The sequence below is a fragment of the Eufriesea mexicana genome, unplaced genomic scaffold (assembly GCF_001483705.2).
Source record: "Eufriesea mexicana isolate 0111107269 unplaced genomic scaffold, ASM148370v2 scaffold3615, whole genome shotgun sequence".
NCBI lineage: Eukaryota > Metazoa > Arthropoda > Insecta > Hymenoptera > Apidae > Eufriesea > Eufriesea mexicana.
This window is the reverse complement of record NW_016911641.1, coordinates 676,840-700,343: the sequence shown is the minus strand read 5'-3', so window position 1 is coordinate 700,343 and position 23,504 is coordinate 676,840. Positions and strand designations below refer to the sequence as shown.

At 28.2% G+C, this 23,504-nt stretch overlaps 1 protein-coding gene across 1 annotated transcript in view; it reads left to right on the top strand.

The window, feature by feature from the left end:
* The first annotated feature begins 3,218 nt into the window (after nt 1–3,218).
* Oatp26F (Organic anion transporting polypeptide 26F) overlaps nt 3,219–23,504 on the top strand; it is a 98,402-nt gene continuing 78,116 nt past the window's right edge. Inside the window, exons 1-2 of the mRNA XM_017905022.1 lie at nt 3,219–3,341; nt 12,917–12,969. Coding sequence (XP_017760511.1) covers nt 12,925–12,969 — 45 coding nt within the window. The 5' untranslated portion in view covers nt 3,219–3,341; nt 12,917–12,924. The remainder of the gene's footprint in view (nt 3,342–12,916; nt 12,970–23,504) is intronic.

The window sequence follows — 23,504 nt, the reverse complement described above, 5'->3', positions numbered from 1 at the left end:
TTTCTAGTAAAATAATCCTAACAAAAATTCTCACGATATTAATTGTAAGACAAATTTAAAAGAAAAATAGAAAATATTTGATACTATTTTTAAAATACACCTCATCAATAGTTTAAAAGTATAGCAAACTGAGCTTCAAACCACATAATCACCCACAGTTCCACGATATTGTTAATTTTATACTACAATATACTCAATTTAATTCTTGACAAATTTCTAGTAAAACAATCCTAACAAAAATTCTCATAAAACTGAGACAAAATTAAAGAATAATAAAAGATACCATTTTCGAGATACACGTTACCAATACTTAAAGAATATACCAAACTAAGCTTCAAACCACATAATCATCTACAGTTTCACAATATCATATCATACTATCATATACTAAATTTAATTTTTTACAAATTTCTAGTAAAACAATTCCAACAAAAATTCTCCCAAAATTAAGACAAAATTAAAGAAAAATAGAAGAAACTCAATCAGTATCATTTTTGAGATCTACGTTATCAATACTTGAAAAGTATACCAAACTAAGCTTCAAACCACAAAATCACCCTCAGTTCCACAGTATCATAATCACATACTATCATACACTAAATTTAATTTTTGATAAATTTCTAGTAAAACAATTCCAACAAAAATTCTCCCAAAATTAAGACAAAATTAAAGAAAAATAGAAGATACTCACTCTGTATCATTTTCGAGATACACGTTACCAATATCTCAAAAACCTGCCAAGCTTTAACACAAAGGACATCTCGTGCACCTACCACCATAATAATCGGCAGAAACAATCAACGACCATCGCTGCGCCCTAATCTGGAGCAGGTAGCTCGATAAGAGGCGTCCATTTGCACATGAGGCAGCGGGCGTACACTTAGTTTCTCGTCAAAGTCTCATCAAATCGCATAATGACGCCGATTAAACTGCAATCACGCTAATTGCGCCCCCCCCCCCCATGGGCCATCAGAGTGTCATAACGATAAAGCAAACAACGTGTCCGTGTCTCCGATGAATGAGAATCGAAAGGATACCTGGAGCCCGAGCTATCGAGGCGAGCTGACGAAACGGTCAGCTCTGGAAACCGGTTTTCCGGCCTTGCACGTTTCCATTGGAATTATGACACGCGCTTTCGTGACCCGGGGGAAAGGAAATCTCCCGGAGCAGGTAGACACGGTTCAGTAGATCGCAAACGTGTATCGATTGCGCCGATTATCCGCGTTGCTCCGAGGCAATGAGTGATTAAAGAATTCTGGAAGGGACCGAGAGATCAAAGGAAGACACCAATTAATAAAAGAGTGGAAGGTGAATGGAAAAAGGGGAGAAGTTTGGTTGATCGAGTCGGGATTATGGCTAGGACCAGCTCCATGTGTAGGTGCATGCCTTTGTGTGCAACTGGAGGATCTTGCTCGACGACACGAGTCCATCTTTATTCATGAATAGACCCTATACGGGTAACCTTCTTCCTGCACCAACGAAATTTTTGTAATCAAACACTGATCAAGCATTGGAATACCAGAGTTCCGATAACTTAATTAATTCTTGAAATATATTCGTATATTCGATTCGAATTTCGCGCCTTAAGGAGCCACAGCGTGTTGGCAACACTGGAAACTACGAGTAATATACGAGTAACATTCTTCGTGCACCAACGAAATTTTTGTAACAGAACACCGATCCATTTTCCATTCCAAAAATTAAAAATTTTTATAATGGAATACCAGAGTTTTGATAATTTAATTAATTGTTGAAATATATTCGTATATTCGATTCGAATTTCGCGCCTTAAGGAGCCACCACGTGTTGGCAACACTGGAAACTAATTATATGTCGGACTGGGAATATGGCGGATCTTAGTGCATACAGTGTACAATACTCACTCACGTGCAATAGATCTGTAATAAAATCTATATTAATCGGGTAAAAATCTATATTAATTTTATACGGGTAACCTTCTTCGTGCAGCAACGAAATTTTTGTAACAGAACATCGATCCATTTTCCATTCTAAAAATTAAAAATGTTTGTAACAGAACATCGATCCATTTTCCATTTCAAAAATTTAAAATTTTGGTAATGAAATACCAGAGTCCTGATGATTTAATCAATTGTTGAAATATATTCGTATATTCAATTCAAATTTCGCGCCTTAAGGAGCCACAGTGTGCTGGCGACACTGGAAACTAATTATACGTCATGTTGCAAATATGGCGGACCTTAGTGGATACGATGTATCTACATTAATTATTAATATAGATACACCATTATTTTTAATTAAATATTATATTAAAATCTATATTAATCGTTATAAACAGATAATTATATTATTAACATCCTGTTTCAACTTCCATCTTCTGATATTCTATTAACATTAATAAATATAGGTTATGAATGTCTCGATACGTGTGATAAATCTTTGAATCTGTCTGATATACAATTGTCTCTCAAAATTCTTCGTAAATTCCAATTGCAATGAATCGGGAAGGAAAATGCAATGATATCTGAATCTGAGATAAGCCATTTGCTGAAATTCTTAAAAAGAGGGAAAAATGAAAGAATGATCTCAGTCTCTCAGTTAGACCATCTCTGGCAGTGTCAACATATTACATCGAATCCTGCTCACGCATTCAAATTTATTCCTCAAATCCACTTTTCTGCCATCAAAGGAGCAACGAACCCTGCAGAAGCATCGACGAAAAGTCAAGTTTAGCCAGGTTAAAGCGAGCAAAGCGGAGTAGGCAAGAGCTCACCTTGGCCACGAGTGCAGCGATCTGGCGCGAATTTGGCGCGGAAAAAAGGTCAATATCGACCAAGCGCGATTGCTAGGTCTATTTCTGTTCTAGATCATGGGGCAACAAACTTGGAGAGGCTGTGGTCGATGCTAGATCGGCTGTGGATCGACTCTGGAGACCGGGTCCGAAGCGTCATCCTGGTCCTGTTGCCTTCCTCGCGATCGTTGCGCCGCTAATTAGTGGTGTCGCCGAGGAAAAGGAAGAAAACACGCGAGGGACGCGAATTAATTAACGGGACAACCACGGTCGAGGTTGTGTCATGTGTGACTAAGTGTCACTGTGGAAATTCTGCGATTCGGAGTTCGCGTTTCTTCGGTCCTCTGATGTACATTTTGGATGCAACTGGCTGTCCTGTTTGGTGTTTTCTCGAGGTTATGGAAATTGGTGGAAGTTTTTTGAATTTCTCGTTTCGTTGGATCGATTAGTGTGATAGAGTGTGGTGTTTCGTGTGGTGAGAAATGGATTTGGTTTAATAAGTTTGTGAAGATTGTGATGTGCACATTGGGGAAGCTGAATCGTGGATTGAACAGCTGAAACGGGATTTAAGGTAAGGAAATATCGTGCTGTATTTTTGAGTTTATTTTTGAGTTTTCATACTGAATTTAGTAATTTTGTCTAGCTTTTACTTGCATGCTTTTTACTGTTTTCGATTTTATTAATTTGGGATATTGGGAACTTTTGATGCAAGTTTTTATAACAATTGATATAATGGAAATTATATAGTAATGAAATAGTATAATTAGTGGTGATTATAGATAGAAAATTATGTATGTAATTAAAATTCTTCATTGAATGATTTAGAAATATGAATATAAATAATATATTTATATAATTTATTTTTCTCCTAAATCTTAGATTTAATTTTTAAATTTTAGCTTGTTCTGTATTATTTTTCCAACTTCTCTGATTTATTATTTGGAATGATAATGATGCTCTATTTTTCAGTATCATTGCTAACGTAATTTCTTAATATTATTGTTAATTATTAATAATGCTATTTCCAAATATTAATACTGCCTATTGGAAATATTATTTTCTAAATTATTCCCAGATGAAAATATTCCCAAATTATAATACTATTTATTATAATAGATAATATTAGAGGCAATATTAATAATATAATAAAAATTATAAAATTATGATATAAAACAATTATCATTAAGAATATTACGTTCATTATGTTTAATTAAAATTTCATTGAAATAGCAAATGAAAATTTATCATTTTTCTCATTTTATATCAAGTCACATAATCAACAACAACCTCGTTTGAAAACACCATAAAAATTATATTATTATATTATGTATTTTAAATTATATTGTTATATATTATATTATTATTAAATTATATTATATTATAGTATAATATATGAAACTTAATTAAAAATAATTATAACATAAAAATTAGAAGAAAACGAACTAGTAACTTTAATTTTCTGATTTCAAAGTTACTTTATTTTTATTAAATAAATTTAACACCAACATGTTGTTATATTATGCAATTTAGCAACAATTTCATTCGCCATTTCTCCCACATGCTTGCACGTAACAAATTTTCTCAAAATTGTCCACACGTTAGGAAGCATGCAGGTTATCCTTCACACATTCCAACAGGCGGGAAGCTTGTGCCATAATCTACACGGTTGCACTTGAAACATTTATTTTAATCTGCCGTATATCACGAAGCAGGGAGCATACGTTGCAACAAATTTTTCGCTGTATATCAACCCAGATTTATCCTCTAAAATATCGCTCAGCGTTTTTCTGACATATCCTACCGGAAACAGGCTTCAAAAAACTCTAAACTCCGGATATCGAAAATTAATCGTTGACATTTTAACCAGCTTTTGTGTCGTTTTGTTTAAAAATTTAAAAAAAGGTTCTATTAATCAAGATACTAATGAATTTAATAAAATTATTTTGAATATAGGTATTTTAGATAATTGCATCTAAATTGGAATAAATTAAATTTGCAGATAAATTTTTAATGTGATAGTCTTCAGTGTAATAGTACAGAATATATTTTAATATTTAAATTATTAAATAATTTGTTATCTGTGTTAGAATAATTTAAGATAATTTTATATATCAATTAGAAATGCAGAAAATTATAATTATAGTCGTAGCATGCATTTAAATATTTAAATTATTAGGAAATGTATTATTTTAAAATATATCATATTAGAATAAAGTGCAGATATAGGTATTTTAATATTTACACATTTTTGATATGCGACTTAATTGATAAGATGTTTGTTTAACCTTAATAGTACTGATTAGGGTACTGATGTAGTCTAGATACAATAGTCTAGGAATACAATTTCTTCTCCTAATTGTAGACAGTTAATTTATATGTATATATAAATATTAGTATAAATTTATAATTTTTGTATAATACAAATTTATAATGACATATATTTATAATTTAATCTAATATAAATTTATAATTATGTTACTATAGCAGTATTATCATAGTAAAATTATTACGTCTATATGTATATATAAATATTGGTATAAATTTATAATTTTGGAATAATACAAATTTATAATGACATATATGTATAATTTAGTCTAATATAAATTTATAATTAAGTTACTATAGTAGTATTACCATAGTAAAATTATTACATCTATATGTATATGTAAATATTGGTATAAATTTATAATTTTGGAATAATACAAATTTATAATGATATATATTTATAATTTAGTCTAATATAAATTTATAATTACGTTACTCTAGTAGTATTACCATAGTAAAGTTATTACACAACATAGCATAATTCAGCACAGTGAAAATTTATAAATAAATAATAACATGCAATAAATTAATACTCTGTTAGCATAAATTTATTCCTTTCTTTAATTTACTTGTAGTAGCAAGCAAAATTGCACTTTCACAAAATATTTATTGTCAGTTTCTCATTCCAGAATTATGAAATTTACTCAAATATTTGTATACTCACTCGAGCCACGATTCTCCAGAGTTGATTGATTTTAATTCATATATTCATCTCAGAAAATTAATTAGCGTTCACTTTATCATTATATCAACATAGAGCATATTTAATTACTCGTAACAATTAGTAACCAGATATGCAAACTAATGAATAATTAATATTACGTAACGAATAATTAACACACTTACATCAAAAATGTAAAAATATCTGTTTATTTTCACAATAACTGCAAGCATTGTTTTGAAATAGTCATTTTAATATAAATTAAATCCAGCAATTTTTAAAATTTAGAACGTTCTTTTCCTTATATTTAAAACAATTATCGTGACACACAATTAAATCCATTAATCTGGATTTTATTATTATTATATTATTTATTATTCTTTATTATTCTGTTGAATACAAAAATTCCTTTATTATTCATTCAAAACAATCCTTAACTGCATAGAATCAGATCCAGCACTTCTTTCATACTTTGTTCAAACTCACCCCCTAAATTTCTCATTTCTCAAAAAAAAAAAAAAAAAAAACCCCAACCCCCCCAAAAAAAATTTATAAATTCCATATTTTCCATCACAACAATTTTGAGATTCGTTCAACCTCGACTTAACAATTCGACTGACCACTTACAATGAAAAAGGAAAAATCTTCACAGTCATCATTTATCATTCGTCATTCATGCATCGCAATAATTTTGAAATTCGTTCAGTGTCGAGTCCATAATTCGATTGACCTCACACAATAAAAAAGGAAAAATAAAAACAAAAAATATTCATAGTCATTCGCATATTTTCATACGTATAACGTAACAATTTCGAGATTCGTTCAGCCTCCAATCCATAACTCGATTAACCTCGCAAGAGAAAAGGAAAAGAAAAGAAAAGGGAAAAAATCTTCGTAGTCATTCCCATATATATATTTCTTTTTACCCATAATCCCAATAATAATGATAATAATAAGCAGAAAAATATGGAAAAGGATGAGGAAAAATGAAATAAATCTTAATATTGGAAGATTGGTTCGATATCGGGTTTAAAATTCTCCTCGTAACGCGGTGTTTCGTTCAATATTTTTCCAGGACACGTGTCATCGTTGTACGTCTGTAATCGTAAAAAAATCAGTGCGACAAGGAGGCCGGTGCAATGTGCAGCGATAAATAAAGCGTGCTGTCAGCAAGGCGCGTACGCGCCTGCTCCTGCAGCGCCGAATCGAACGGTGCTCCTCGCTCGTGATAAAGCACGAATCCGCGCTTCCTTCGGTAATAAAAACCGAGATACAGACTGTTCTACAACGCCGGATGGTTCTATGCATTGACTCGTTTAACGCGCAGAGATAAAGCCGCTCTCCTCGGCTACGATTTATAGGCTGCTGGATTTCCGGCGCTGAAATTCTAAGGGTAATTAGATTTCGCACGAATGGCGAAGGAGATAGGAAACGCTATAGTGGATGTTCTTCGAGTTATCGGATTTCGGTGTTATTTGGAAATTGATCGGAATTATTTTTCTTCGGAATTTTATCGAATTTTTATTTCCTTTTTTTTTCAAATTCATTTATTCGGGATTTTTTTTCTTTTGGAGGGGGATTGTTTGGAAATATTTTGGATTATTTGGAATTGAATGGAATTATTTTCGTTTGGAATTTTATCGAATTTTTATTTCTTTCTTTTCTTTCAAATTGATTTATTTTGGATTTTTTTTCCTTTGCAGGGGGATTATTTGGAAATATTTTGGGTTATTTGGAATTGAACGGAATTATTTTCGTTCGGAATTTTATCGAATTTTTATTTCCTTTCTTTTTTTAATTGATTTATTTTGGATTCTTTTTTTTATTTTGAATTTTTTTTATTTTTATTTATTCTTTCAATTGGGGAATTTTTTTAAATATTTCGTTTAAACTATTTTATTTTTTGGAGGAATTTTTCTTGTTGAAAATTGCGTGGAAAGAGTTTAAAATTGGTTCCTTTTAGTGGTTATATTGAATAACTTTTGGAAGTAGATTCTTTTGGATTTTTTCTAATGGGAATATTTTGGAATTGCTTTATTTAGAATAATTTTAAAAATTTATTTAGTTTCGATTCCATTTTAATGGGAATTTTTTGAAAATATTTTGGAATTCTTTTATTTGAGAATTGTATTCAATATTTTTTTGTAATTCTTTCCTGATATTACCTGATATGATATAAATAATATATATATATTAAATCTAATATATCGAGTATTGTACAATTGGATTTATTAACTAAACAATTATTGATAAAAATATTCTATTAATTACTTTAATTATAAAAGATAAAATGTTTTTTGAGAATAATAACATATATATTAAATCTAATATATCGAGTAATGTACAATTGGATTTATTAACTAAACAATTATTGATAAAAATATTCTATTAATTACTTTAATTATAAAAGATAAAATGTTTTTTGAGAATAATAACATATATATTAAATCTAATATATCGAGTAATGTACAATTGGATTTATTAACTAAACAATTATTGATAAAAATATTCTATTAATTACTTTAATTATAAAAGATAAAATGTTTTTTGAGAATAATAACATATATATTAAATCTAATATATCGAGTAATGTACAATTGGATTTATTAACTAAACAATTATTGATAAAAATATTCTATTAATTACTTTAATTATAAAAGATAAAATGTTTTTTGAGAATAATAATATATATATATTAAATTTAAAATATCGTGTAATGTACAATTAGGTTTATTAACTAAACAGTTATTGATAAAAATGTTCTATTAATTACTTTAATTATAAAAAATAAAATGTTTGTTGAAAATAATATTTTTTTTTATATTTTACCAACGTATATATTTATTAAAAAGCTCGAATCTACTTCCACAATGTTTCTTCCGTTTGTAAACCGGATATTGCGATTCAGACTAAGCACTTGCTCTCATAAAGCGTATAATTAAGGTCGAAGAAAGATTGCACGTTCACGTTCATTCGCTGTCTTTCGTACTCGTGTAATTACTCGCTGTGTACTCGCATGGCTGTAACACAATGCACGAGGAACATCTTCGTTTCAACCATTCAGGTGAAAGCGAAAGTTTCTCAATAGACACGCTACTTTACTCTGCTATTACTGTTATTGTGTACCGTTCTTCCTCTGTGGATTATGCGAGGTCGGGAAATACCAGTCAGTGTAATCATTCGGGTCACATTCGTGAGAACAGAGAAAGCGAATGGGAGTGTTCAAGAGTGTTTACATTGCGCATAAATTAAATCCGATTTCAAAGTGTTAAGAAATTACGCGATGACGAAAAAAAAATTTTTTGGAGGAAAATTAAAAATTATAGCTTCTAACGAAACAGTGTTTTAATTATTATTATATTTTTCCTAAATATATGATATTTATATAATTCATATGGAAATTTTGAAAATATATATTTTTGGGCGATTTTTATTCACAATTTTTATTTACTTTTATTTTTTACGATTTTATTAATAATTTTTGGTCGAAAAAATTTATTAGATAATTTATTAGTTTTTAGAAGAAAGGAATTTTGCAGGAAATTTTTTTAGAGATTACTTTTAGAAATATTTTAGAAGACTGTGATGTAAATATGCAAATTATTCGAGGTCATGAAATACCTATTTATGTAACAATGTAATTATGTATATAGGATAATTTGCATCAGGTATAATTTAGATTAGATTTGAGAAAAAGAATACCTATTAAAGAATTGCATGGATAATGGAAAAAATTGCTTTTCAAAAATTCGAATTTGTAATGCACGATAAATAATTAGTCGTTTCGTATATAGATATAAAAATTTCAACGATATATTTATATACATATATATTTTAAATATATTTAATTAAATTAAAGATCTTCGAAATATTTAATAAGAGTGTGTTTTAAATAAATAAATTATTATTGACAGCTTTAAAGAAATTAATAATAGCCCTATTTTATTATTTTCTTTCGCAAATTATAAAATTCAGTAGAACATAAACTCAAAATTTTATTGTTAACAAAAATTGATATAAAATTTTCAATAATATATGTACATACATATCTATTTTAAATATATTTAATTAAATTAAAGATCTTCGAAATATTTAATAAGAGTGTGTTTTAAATAAATAAATTATTATTGACAGCTTTAAAGAAATTAATAATAGCCCTATTTCATTATTTTCTTTTGCAAATTTTACAATTTAGTAGAATATATAATCAAGATTTTGCTGTTACTTATTTTGTCATTAAATATTGTTCTTTTCGCAGATACATAATTTTTATTAAACGTAGAAGTTAAAAACAATTATATTTCTGGATATTTTATTTTTTCTTTAAATTTTAGGAATCTTCAAATAATAATTTCTGTCTTTTTCCATGCTGCTGCTATTATTTTTCCTATATTGGTTACTATCATTTTCACAATATGATTTTCTTAAATAATTAAATATTTTAATTTATTATTTTATTTTATTTTATTTAAGGAGAAATAAAGGAACGAAGAAATGAATTTTTTCGTATACGAACCTAACCGATTCTCACTATAAATCACTGGAACTGCTATTTCTTTTCGAAGAACCTCCTTGACATCGAGCATTTTCCATATTACAGAAATGAAAGAGCACAGTCAATAAATATCTGCACGGAGAAATTGCAGAAATCTCAAAGGACCTGAATGAAATATTGAAATTAGAGGAAATTAAAAACCCCATAAACGATCGAGAACTCGATGCACGCAATCGCGAGGAAATCGGTAATGGGGAAATCGTGTAGAACTTAAAGAAGACCCTGTTCAAGGGCTCTTATGTTCGATCCATAGTAAAAACCGATCCACTATCTCGTTTTTCTCTTCTTTCTCACTAGGTCGCGTTCGTCACCATTCGAGAATGTAACTAGAATGATCGTGTTAATGGTTACATAGAACGATTAATTTTATTTAACGAGAAAAATAAACGGAGACGAAAAATTTCATTAATTTGTATCAAACAAAGTCAAAAATTATTTTTATTCAGCATTGAATATTTTTTAGTCAAATTATAGTTAGTGAAATTAGGTTCTACTACGTGATATTTAAAATAGAGGTTTTTGAGAATAATTTGTGTTTTATGGAAGAAGTATACTAATTTTCGGAAGCATTATAGTCAGTTTCATTTGAGCGTCTAATTATATTGGTGTAATATTATATTAAATATAATGACAGTGAAGTGACAATTTTTTGAAATTTGAATTTACTATGATATAGTACTGCTAATAATATTACATGGTATTATTAGTAACCTTAGAATGTTAATAGTTTTTGAATATCAGCACTTTCTCGTGTTAATACAATCGAATATTTCTTAGTCAAATTATAGTTAGTGAAATTAGGTTCTATTGCATGATATTTAAAATAGAGGTGTTTGATAGTCATCTGTGATTTCTGGAAGAAGTATAATAATTTTTGGAAGCACTATGGTCAGTTGTATTTGAGTGTCTAATTATACCGATGTAATAACAATGAATTGTAAATTTTTAATGTAATTATTTGTAATGATAGAAATTTGAATTTATTATGATATAGTATTGTTAATAATATTATATGATATTATCAGTAAACTTAGAATGTTAATAGTTTTTGAATACCAAAATTTTCTTGTGTTAATACAATTATTTATTGTGAGGAAATTAATAATGAATTTTACAATATTTTACAAGATTTTACAACATTACCAATATTTTGTTCTGTAATATTGTTAATAATGTTAGTCCTTTTATAATAACTTTGGTATTATAAAATTTTTATATTTTTATTATTTTTTGTTATTTAAGAATTTATTATTTTTATTATAAAATACACAGCTATTACAATATTTTTCTGAGCTATTATTATAATAATTTATTATGAGACATTTAATAATAAATATAATACTGTATGTAACATGATTAATATTAGAATTTTCTGATAGTATTGTCAATAATATTGTATTATATTATTAATTCTAAAAATTATTTGGCTGAAATTATCAGAAATTTTCTATAAAATCCTCGGTATTGTTGAACTATATTCTCAGACTTTTAATATTCTTAACTTTGGTCAAGAGCTGGAGGTATGTCAGATTACTCTTTGAAAAAGGCAGTTTGCAGTGGGGAACTTGAAGTAGAATGGATTGTAAAAACTTAAACCAAACTTAGCAAAGTTTCTATATGTGGATAATGTGAATGGATTGTTCAGTGCTGCAATATGTTTCTAAATTCTTCAGACATACGTGGAAAGTTTGGCCATTCGATTACATACACATTCCTTGTGTCACACATAATCATGAACAATTAGCTTGTTCATAATTCTGCAACAGGTTTATCAGATTTTAAAATGATACGAAATATTTCATATAAATAATATGAAATAAACTATTTTGAAAAATCTGATTTTTCAATTTTATATTATTTAATTATTAAACCAATTAATTTAATAAAATAAAACGAATATCAGTTATATTAATAATTAAATTCGTGGAATAAAATTAATAAAAATTTGATTTATAATAAATGAAATTTATAATACAAAATTAATATAAATTATATTTATGATGAAATTAACAAAAATTATGTTTACAATAAATATTTCGAAATTAAATAAAATGAAACGTAAGGAATTAAATATAACTTATTTATACTTAATCATAGTAAGTTTTGTTTACAGCTTTAATTTATATTAATATAATTTATAGTGGTTTAATTATAGTAAGTTATTATATATAACTATTTAATTATAACTAATTTCGATTCTAATTAAATGAAACCACATTTTCCACAAAATATTGCCAAAATTATAATATTCGTGAGTTTCGTAACTGACTGCTACGTAATATTTGTAACTGACTACTAGTTTCTCACGTTTCTTTTGTCTTCGAAGAAGGCGAATCCTTCAAGTTCGTTCCAAGACGATTCGATCAAAGACATTCCATACAGACTGCATAAATCAACCAGAGCATCTATTACCTTGTTACTTCGATTGTTACCAGCTCCATTATGGTTCATTCGCACTTCTCAACGGTTGTCTTGAGAATGCACTGAATTTATTGTTTGTAATGCACGAATGATGCTGGTTAGTGGAGCAGATTTATTGTTCAAATACGAAAGTTATAATTCTTTACGAATTTCTTTTTTTTTAAACTGATCTTTCTTTTTTCAGCTGAGACCATGACTGGGATCGACAATCTAGCCTACGACGCCCCTGAAATTGCGGTGAGCATATATATATAATAAAAATTAATAATTAAAATTAAATAATAATTGGAATTAAGTAATCAAAAAACTTTAATAAAATATTAAATATCATCGGATTTTTCTATTTTGAAATGTTACTCTTATTATTATTTGTTGTTGAATACTATGAAGAGAATTAAAAGATATATAAAACAAGTTTGAAAATTATTCAAAAAATTAAATAATAAATTACAGGTTTGAGAAGAGCTATAAACAATAGTTTTGTAATAGTTAATAATAGTTAATAATAGTTAATAATAGTTAATAATAGTTAGTATATATGTAATAGTACTTACAATAGTTTTCAATACTACTTTTAATATCAATTCGATATTATATTCCAATTCTAATATTTAATATTCCATAATATTTTCAATATTAATTAAATAGACTAATATAATACACCATTTATAATATTAACACAATTAAAAATTAGACTGGTCAATAAATAGCACCAAATTTTTACAATTAGATGTTCACAGCCCTTGTTTTCAATATATTAGGCGAAGTAAAAAGAAATCCATTATTTTTACATTCAATTTCATGCAAAAATAATGGATTTCTTTTTATAAATACAAATACTGAAATATTCAGGTGGTCGCCAACATTGTTAACTTGCTTTGTTCTTCATTATATTAGGTGTGGTAAAATAATGGATTTAAAAATAAAAATAATGGATTTCTTTTTACGTCATCTAATATAAAACGATATTCCGAATTAAAATTCTGCCTTACCAATCAAGATAATTAATTTATTATTTAATTAAATTTTATTTTGTTTGAAATATAATGATTGCTATTTTACAGCGAAAATATCGGTATCATATAATATTTTGGTCAATGCAACGATTCATGATAGGATATATTATTTTACAATTCAAATTTTCCACAGTCTGGTATTTAATATACCCAATGATAGGGGATTTTGGAAAACGAAAAATCTTGATCTGAATGCGTTTCATTCAAGAAGGAATAAATGCATCGGTGATGTCTGGTCGGGCATTATACTGTATAAGGAGCCAAGTTGGACTGCTTCGAGGAGTCGAAATTGAGATAATTGAATTTCAAACAAACGAGACAATGTCGTAGGAGTAATTTAAACGTTTGGGCCGGTCGGTGTCAGGGGAAAGATAATCCTTTCCCAGCCAATTTCTCCTTCCTTTAGATACAATCTTTAATTGTTTCTGCTGAAACAATCAGACCAGCGCGACAAATAACGCCGCGAACCGACCTAGTTGATTAAAATTCTATTTTCCTTTTCCTTTTTACCTTCTGGTTTGATTCTAACAGGGTTTGTATTAAAATTAAAATTTTTCAAGAAAGAACAAAAATTTTCCTTTTCCTTTTTAACCTGATCTCTAATTCTAATTCTAACAGGGTTTGTATTAAAATCAAAATTTTTCAAGAGAGAACAAAAATTTTCCTTCTTCATTTTCACCTTCTGATTCTAATCCTAATTCTAATAGGGTTTGTATTAAAATCAAAATTTTTCAAAAGAGAAAAGAATATCCTATATCTTTCAATTTTTCTTTTTATGTAGTCGGTGAATTTTTCTTGAATTATTCTAATTATTCTAATTAATTAAATGCATCGTTTTTAATAGTATTTATTCCATAGTGATGTGAGTCTTACTTCCAGTTATTAAAATGTGATATTATTTTATAAATTTGCAGAATTTTTTTTAATTTACAGAAATTATTTTTGATATAAATCCCTTAATTTATTGAAGCATGCTATTTTTCTACTCTTTTGATTTAATTCCAAAAGGGATAGGGTGAAAATTTTTTACTTTATTTTGTTCTACTTCAATTTATTTCTAATGTGTAATAAAAAGTGGAGAAGAAATTGGTAAAAGAGTAATGAAAAATTCATTTCCTTGTGATAAAAATAAAAGCAAGGGAATTTTTGATTCCTAGTATTGAATTTTAATGTAGCAGTATTGAAATTCAAAAAGAAATTTTTTTTAGCAATATTGGTTATCAAATTGCTTCAGTTTACTGGTTTCTGTTTTTCTTATTCGATGAAGTTGTGTGGGAAATATAATGAAAATTATTGACAGGAGGGGAAAAAATTTTTCCATTTTAGGTATCGAATTTTAATTTTGTAATATCAAGATCCGAAACGAAATTTTTAGATGGATTGATTATCAAATTTGTTTTTAGTGACATTTCTTTATTCAATTTAATTATATAAACTAATATAACAGGGAAAATTGAGTATTAATAAAAATATGAAAAATAATATATATTAAAAATAAGTGGAAAAGAAATTTAATATCGTGACATTGAAAAGTCAAAAAATATTTTCTCAAACATTTCGTTTATTATATCTACATTTCCTGTTGTTTTCACTTAGTCAAACGCTATGAAAAATACAGTACAATTGTGTAAAATATTAATATCCAATAGAACTGTGTAAAATGGAATTTTTCATTTCTCTGCTTTAATTTGAACGGAACTAATATCGCGGTATTGAAATCGAAAAAATTGATTTTCAAATACTTCAGTTATTAAATTTTTCATCTCCTATCTATTTTTTCATCAACTTAGAAAGTGAAATATCGGTCCATGGAATTTCATTGCTATTTTCATTTTGTAAATCCACATAGTACGATGCAAAAAACACGAAAGATCAATAAGCACGGTGCCATAATAAATTCAGTCTCCAATATACTATTCTAGTAATTATTATACATGGTGCAGAGTTTTATAAAATTAGTGTCATTATGGAATAAATAAAATAATTAATTTTCGCACACTTAATTATACTGACTACCCCATACATTTCGACATTTTTAAAAATTTTAATAGCCACATCCATGTACCACAATATTTAAAAAAAATCCCCAAATCTATATTTTGACATGTACCAATAAATATGATTTTTCTTCCATAATAAATTAAATCTTCAATTATTTTATAATAATTATTATATATGTATATTATCAGTGTCTTATAAAATTAGTGATATCATGGAATAAATAAAATATTTAATTTCGGCATACCTAATTTCACTGATCACTGTATACTGACATTCTAAAAAGGTTTAATAACTACATTCACATATCACAATAAAAATAAAAAATTTGCAAATCTACCATAACATAAAATGATAAGCACAATTGCTGTCCCATAAAATTAATATTCATCATGGACTACATAAAATAATTCAGAAAAATAACTAATTTCCACATACCTAATTTCACTGTCCACCCTATGTGGTAAACCCATGCATTTCGAAATTCCAAAGAATTCTAATATCACAATCACATCCACTCGCCGAAATGAAAAGGAAAATTCGCAAATCTGCCGCGTCGCAAAGATATAAGCAAGGTCGTACACCGTTCCTTGGTCTCACGTACCCATGCAAATGGGAAGGTAGCCGGATGGAAATTTTTCGCGAGGCCAAACGCCACGGGGATCGGTGAAACGGCGTAAGATATTGCAGTTGTTTATTCCCGCGGGATAGCCGGTGAAAGGACGCCCTGCTTCGCCGGCGGAACTTCCGGCTTATCGGCCGCGAGATTAGAACGAACCCGTTCTGGAGGAAAAGCCCGGAGAAAAAAGGAAATCCGCGAAAGGCGCCTCCGAGGGCCGGCTGAACGGTGTTTTAAACTTGCCAACTTCGTTGAATCATTTTCAGTGTAATCGCCGGAAACCACCGGCCACCCCACGTGACTCGAACAGCCAACCACCCTCGGGGAATTATTTAATTTGTGCGTTTGATCGTAAAGCTGTTGCTGGGTGGTTTATTGCAATGGAAAATAGTTGTAATGGGCCTTAAGCTGAACGAATCTTTTTCTGTCGAAAGTGTGGGTAGAATGAACAATAATATCTTCTAAGGACAATAATATTTTCTTAACGATTAACATACAAAGTATCTATTTTCTCTAGTTTATTTATTTCTTACAGATACTGATAAATTCTGTGTTTATTTACCAAAGTAAACGTATAATTAACAATATAACCTATCATTTTTAGAGGTTATGTTATTACTATTGCTGCTATTATTCCTGCATCTTCGTCAGGAAATTCTCTAAGAATAATTTATATATGTAATAGTATACTATAAGATTGTAGAGTTGTAATAAAGCAAATAAATTTTTTAATTATACATCATGAATATCAATTGTTAACACTTTGAAACATTGTCGACTTGCATTTGATACACGTCCACGCGCGCCCTTTCACTCGTACATTCGTAATTATTCTTTTCCTCAAAATCAAGGACCCAAACGAGCCCCCTCACCTCGACACGGTATAAGCACTTGAGGGGGGCACGAGGGTTCAATCACAGGATCACAAATTCACTGTTTCGCTAATTAGTGTTCCAGTCGTGTCGGTTCGCGGCAGCAACCCGGGGCGTTATCGGTAAGCACGGGCACCGCACGTCGAACGCGATAACAGTAGCACTTGTGTTAATTCTGTACTCAATTTTTGTGGTCGGTGACTGTAGTCACTCGTAGTAGCGAAAGGGTTAATAACGATTACATTTATGTGTTCACTTTGTAGGGGATGGTGGTCCTCCCCCATGGTTGTTGATGTTGCTAAGTCAGGAGAGTTGTCGATTAGAGAGTTGCTAAGTCAGTTGAGAGTAGGTTGAGCGTTAGCGTCGTGATAAGTAGTAATAATTCGTATCTTTATCGTTACTCACATACTCTATCAATCACTGTTAATTTATTATTATATGAGTTTATTTTTAAATCAGTTGAGAGTTGTCGAAGTTAGTTGTCCGAGTTGTGGTTGTTGCTAGTTATGAGTTCTAATAGGAGAGTTGCTGCAGAAATGTAAGTTGAGTGTTGTGATAATTCGTATCTTTATCATTACTCACATACTCTATCATGGTTAATTTATTATTAAATCAGTTGAGAGTTGTCGAAGTTAGTTGCCAGAATTGCTGTTGTTGTTCCTAGTTGTGAATTGTAATAGGAGAGTTGTCACATACTCTATCACTGTTAATTTATTTTTAAGTAAATATATATATACCATTGCCAAGTCGTCTCTAGATATATATATATAGGAAGCGGAGGTTTTCCGAGAACTTGCGAGAAAGTCCCCGAACCTCGTTGAAGTTGGAATCCATCTAGCGGCGAGAGTGAGAACCATATAATGGCTACAACTCTGATACTTCTCAGAGAACTGTCTCATTCTGGCACATTCTTCTGAACATTTCTTCAAATACCATTCAAATTAAACTCGGTCACGTTATATTTACATCACATACTGCAGAATTATAAGGCAAGTGAGTTTCACTTATTCAATCTCACTGACGCTCAAGCACATAGAACCAACACTCACAGAAAATTGGGAAAAGGAGTGAGTTTTGTAAGTTTCTGTTGTGGAAACCTGTGATTTAAGTTAGGCAATTTTATGATGTATATTTTTGTGGAGATTTATGCGAGGTTGGGCTACAATATTGTTGTGCCTATTCGTTTAATTTATTCGAAATAATTGTTCATCGATTTATTTTATTTTTTTAATTAAATTGGTGGATTTAGTTGCTAAAAATTTATAACCAGGATGAAATTATAACGTAGCTGTAATAATTGATTATCGTTAATCTCTGTTGGTTATACTGTAAAACGGGATGAATTATTGAGATAAGACTAATTATTGTAATATTTATGAATCAAATTATGATTTTCCGAGAATTATTTTATCGAAATGCGAATTACTACGTAAAGTGTTAACTTGTAATTGTTAGATCATATATAAATTTATTATAACAAAATTATACTGATAGGTATAATCAATTTTTATATCGCAATAATTAATGGAAACTTTAATATGTTAAAGAATTTTAATATTTTCATAATAATTAATAATAATTGTGTACCACTAATAGCATAGCAAATTCTAATTTTGCGATAATTAATAAAAATTAAATATTTATAACAAAATAAGAAATAATATTTCCATAATAATTAATAATAATTGTGTACTAGTAATAGCATAGCAAATTTTAATTTTGCAATAATGAATAAAAATTAAATATTTATAACAAAATAAGAAAATGTTAATATTTTAACATTATTATAGTAAATAATAAAAATAAAATATTACTAACGTAAACAAATTTTAATATCATTATAATAATTGATAAAAATTAAGTATTGACAAATACTGAGGAATATTAAAGATGTTAATAATGTTTAATAATGTAATAAAAATTATAACTGTAATTAATAAAAATATATAAAAATATATTGTAATTGTAATGTAATTACAATTGTAATTAATAAAAATATATAAAAATAAAATATTTATATCAAAATAAGGAAATGTTAATATTTTAACATTATTATAGTAAATAATGAAAATAAAATATTAGAAACGTAAACAAATTTTAATATCATTGTAATAATTGATAAAAATTAAGTATTAACTAATATTGAGGAATATTAAAGATGTTAATAATGTTTAATAATGTAATAAAAATTGTACTTGTTAACTGAAATACGATATAAATTCTTCCATGTGAAATATCAAAGAGAAATATTTCATTTCGTTCCGTTATTATTTATTTCTCGTCCGACTGGACCTTTTCGTTTAACAATACCTTTGTGTAAGTATCGTAAGCTGTGTCATTAAATACAACAAATATTGTATTATTAAAAGACGTATGGAAAATTGTTGTTCGAAATTTCGAATAAAATTATAATTTTAAATCTACATTAAGAGACGTATGAAATTTGGTAATATGTAGAATTACATCTGCTTTAAAAATCTACAGACGCATATTTGTTCGTCTTATAGGGTTTCAATGCTCTCTTTACTCTTTAAGAGAAATGTTTAAAGCGTATGGTTGCCATCCTATAAGGAAACGCGAGCCGAAATTCTTCTGCACGAGTGAAATCTTAAAATCACCGAAGGAAAATGTCGTGCTGCCTCCCTATTGAATTTTCCACTTCAACTACAAGCAAATTTTCCCTCGCACCTACGATTTTATTCTTTTGTTGTTTGTTTTACAATTTGTCGTTTAATACGATCTTGTTTTATTATTGAAAAAATATTCTGTGAAGCTTTTATCCTTTTTCAAGAATCTCATTATACGTGAGAAAATTGAGAAAATTATCAAAAGAATAAATACCAATTTTTTAAAATTCTGAAAATTCAAAAGAATAAGCACAAATTTTTTTAAATTCTGAAAATACAAAAGAATAAATACATATTTCTTAAAATTCTGAAAATTCAAAAGAATAAATACCAATTTTTAAAAATTCTGAAAATTCAAAAGATTAAATACAAATTTTTTAAAATTCTGAAAATTCAAAAGTATAAATACAAATTTTTAAAAACTCTGAAAATTGAAGAGAATAAATACAAATTTTAAAAAATTCTGAAAATTCAAAAAAATAAATTCAAATTTTTAAAAATTCTGAAAATTTAAGGAATTTGAAATTTTAAAGAAAGATTCTGAAAATTAAGAATCGAGACTTAATTAGTTGACGAGATCTTAAAGTTTTAATTTTTTGATGTGACCAAAATGTAAATTAAATTAAGAAATTTACAATTAGGTTAATAAATTAATTTTATTATATTATTGAATTGAATATTTAAATTTCTAAAAAATGTAAATTATCTTTAGTGATTCCCTAAAAAGAAGAGAATGTTGTTAATTTTTAACAATTAATGATAGTAATAGTTTATTTAAAATCTTATTCACGTACATATATATGTATATATATTTGCAATATAATTTAATTTCTTTTATATCAATACTGCAATTTTAACTTTTATGATTTGTGATTGTTTTCAGTTTCTGCAGATTACATAATTTTATAGATGATTAATATGTTAAATTAATTCTGCATTTAAAAAGTATTATTTCATCCTTTTCATCACACTTGTATGTCTTCAATGTTATTTATTATAATTTTCTTCCCCAACATTTTATAATACTTTAATTTTAATGTTCGTGATGCATTACTACCACAGTAAGCTGATTACACAGTAACTTAACAAACATTCTCAAACCTATACATAACACACGAATTTTCATTACAAACTAATAAATAAATCTACCATGATTGCAGCCTTTATAAAGGAAACCAAAAATCCCCAAAATTCCCCATATTAATAATTCTTCATATTCAAACCTATACATAACACCACAAGAACTTTCATTGCAAACTAATAAATAAATCTACAATTATTGGAAGCCTCGTCCATAATTTATTATTTCATCGATATTAAAGAAAATCAAAAATCCCCAAAATTCCCCATCCTTCGTGTTGAAAAATTCCCATCCAAGTGTCTTCATAAATGCTCACCTAAACGAAACTGTCCAATAAATTCGACAAACTGCTCTACACCAACAACCAGGTTCGAATTGTCCTCTCACGAGGATTAAAAACTGAAAGCCAGGCCAAGATCTCACAATGTCTTGCACGTGGAACACGAAAGGGGCGCTGAAAAATCCAAAGATAAGAAGAATCGACGGCGATGTTTGGCTAAAGAATATTGGCCGGATGAAAGCGGTTCCGGATGAAAGTCAGGTCGAATTCTTCGGCGACGTGTATCCTAGGGACCCTAGATTCTGAACAGGGTGGCACAATGCGCGAGCAACGTAAACTCGTTTCGAGCCCGCGAAAGCTTCTTTTATTCAGCTGGGCTATCCCGATCCCAGTTTTCATTTAAAAGGTGCACACCGTGTTTGTGAAAGCGGTTCACGCCATCTTCGATATGTACTTGCGGAGAAATAGTCGAGAAGAGGAATATACGTTGCATCCCCCAGCGAACTTATCACAGGAAACCGCTTGTAATAGGATTTTTGTTTACTTCTGACAAGAAATACCGAGGTTTGGTGGAATACTTTCGGTCGAAGTTGAAATTTATGAGAATGTTCGAGAAAGTTTTATGGGAACACTGAAACAGGAATATAACTAGAATGTCTGGTTACTTCTGAGGGAAATTTTGAGCTTATGTATAATCTTTTGTGAAAGGTGTTTGACAAAGTTTCATTGGAAAGTTTATGGGAAATGTTTATGCTAGGAAATAGTCAGTATTAAAAATGTTAGAAGTTTTATTTGCTCCTGAGAGGAAATTTTGAGGTTAGGTAGAAGTTTTTGAATTATAGAAAAGAATAGGCAATCACTTTATTCGCTTTATTTATTGTAATATTTTAATATCGCTGTAAAGTGATTAAAAAGTTTGTAATATTTCACCATGAAAAATTATTTTTATTCTTGTGATTATTTTATTTATGTATATTACATATACTGTTCTAATATTTAGTTGATCTTTTATTTAACAGAATTACGTATTATCCTTTTAATTAATTTTTAATTTTTGAAAAATCTCCTTATTGGTTTCCAAAGAAATCAATTTTGTCGTACCAATATTGTAAAACTGTAAAACAATAATAAATTAATAAAATAATAATACAAATAAAATTGACGGTAAAATAATAAGAAGAATAGTATGAATATTTTTAATTTATAATTTTATACGTAATCTATAAGTAATCTACAAATAATTTTTAAGTAGTTTATAAGTAATCTGTAATTTTATACGTAAAGAAACTATAGTAAAAAATATTTAAGTATATCAATACCTTTAAATTGTTAATATTTAAGAAAATCACCTTATGCTTAAAATTTCCTCGATAATTCAGAAAATTAATTAGCCAAACCACTGTCAAAGTAAAAGAAACATCGTTATCAATATCTACAGCCCTAATCTGAAATCGATACTATAATTAGCAGGATACTCGGAATATACACAAATGGAGTGTACAAGTTGTAGTGAATAGATATATAACTTCCAAGTCACGTGACACGTAATATATAGAGAATTAATTCATTTCCTCGAATAGCTACGAGAAAAACGTTGTTTTAACAATAAACAATTAATAACCTATTTGGCTGTTATTATCGCAATTATGTTTGGTTTGCGGAGCGTATATGAGGTTGGTAATAGTTCATTTCCGTGGTTGCGGCGTGTGTGGTCGGTGCAGCCTGATTCGATCGAATTGCAATTTCGAAATGCAGTTGGTAGATGTATTGGAATAGTAATTGAAAAATAGTTTTCGGGTAATGTTAGACTAGAAAATGTAATTGATTCTTTTATATATTATTCAGTTCACTGATTTACTTATCGAGTAAAAAATATTAAAAAATTGCAACAAGAAATAAACAAATAATAACATTTACTATATCTTATATACATTGTCATTAAATTAAGAAAAGAAAAATAATTACATTTTAAATATGTTGTATATATATGTACATATATGATGTATATAATAATGCAATTAAATATATCTGATAATACATAATATATACATATATGTAACTAATACGTACAATATAAGCAATCACATCCTTCTTGCATATATAGTACATACTTCATATGTAGTTCATATATAGATATACATATATGTAACTAATATGTATACTTCATATATGTATATATATTTTATGCTTCATATGCAGTTCATATATGTATCACGTATTTATTTTATATAATATATATAAATTTTGTATGTATAATATAGTTATATATATTATGTATA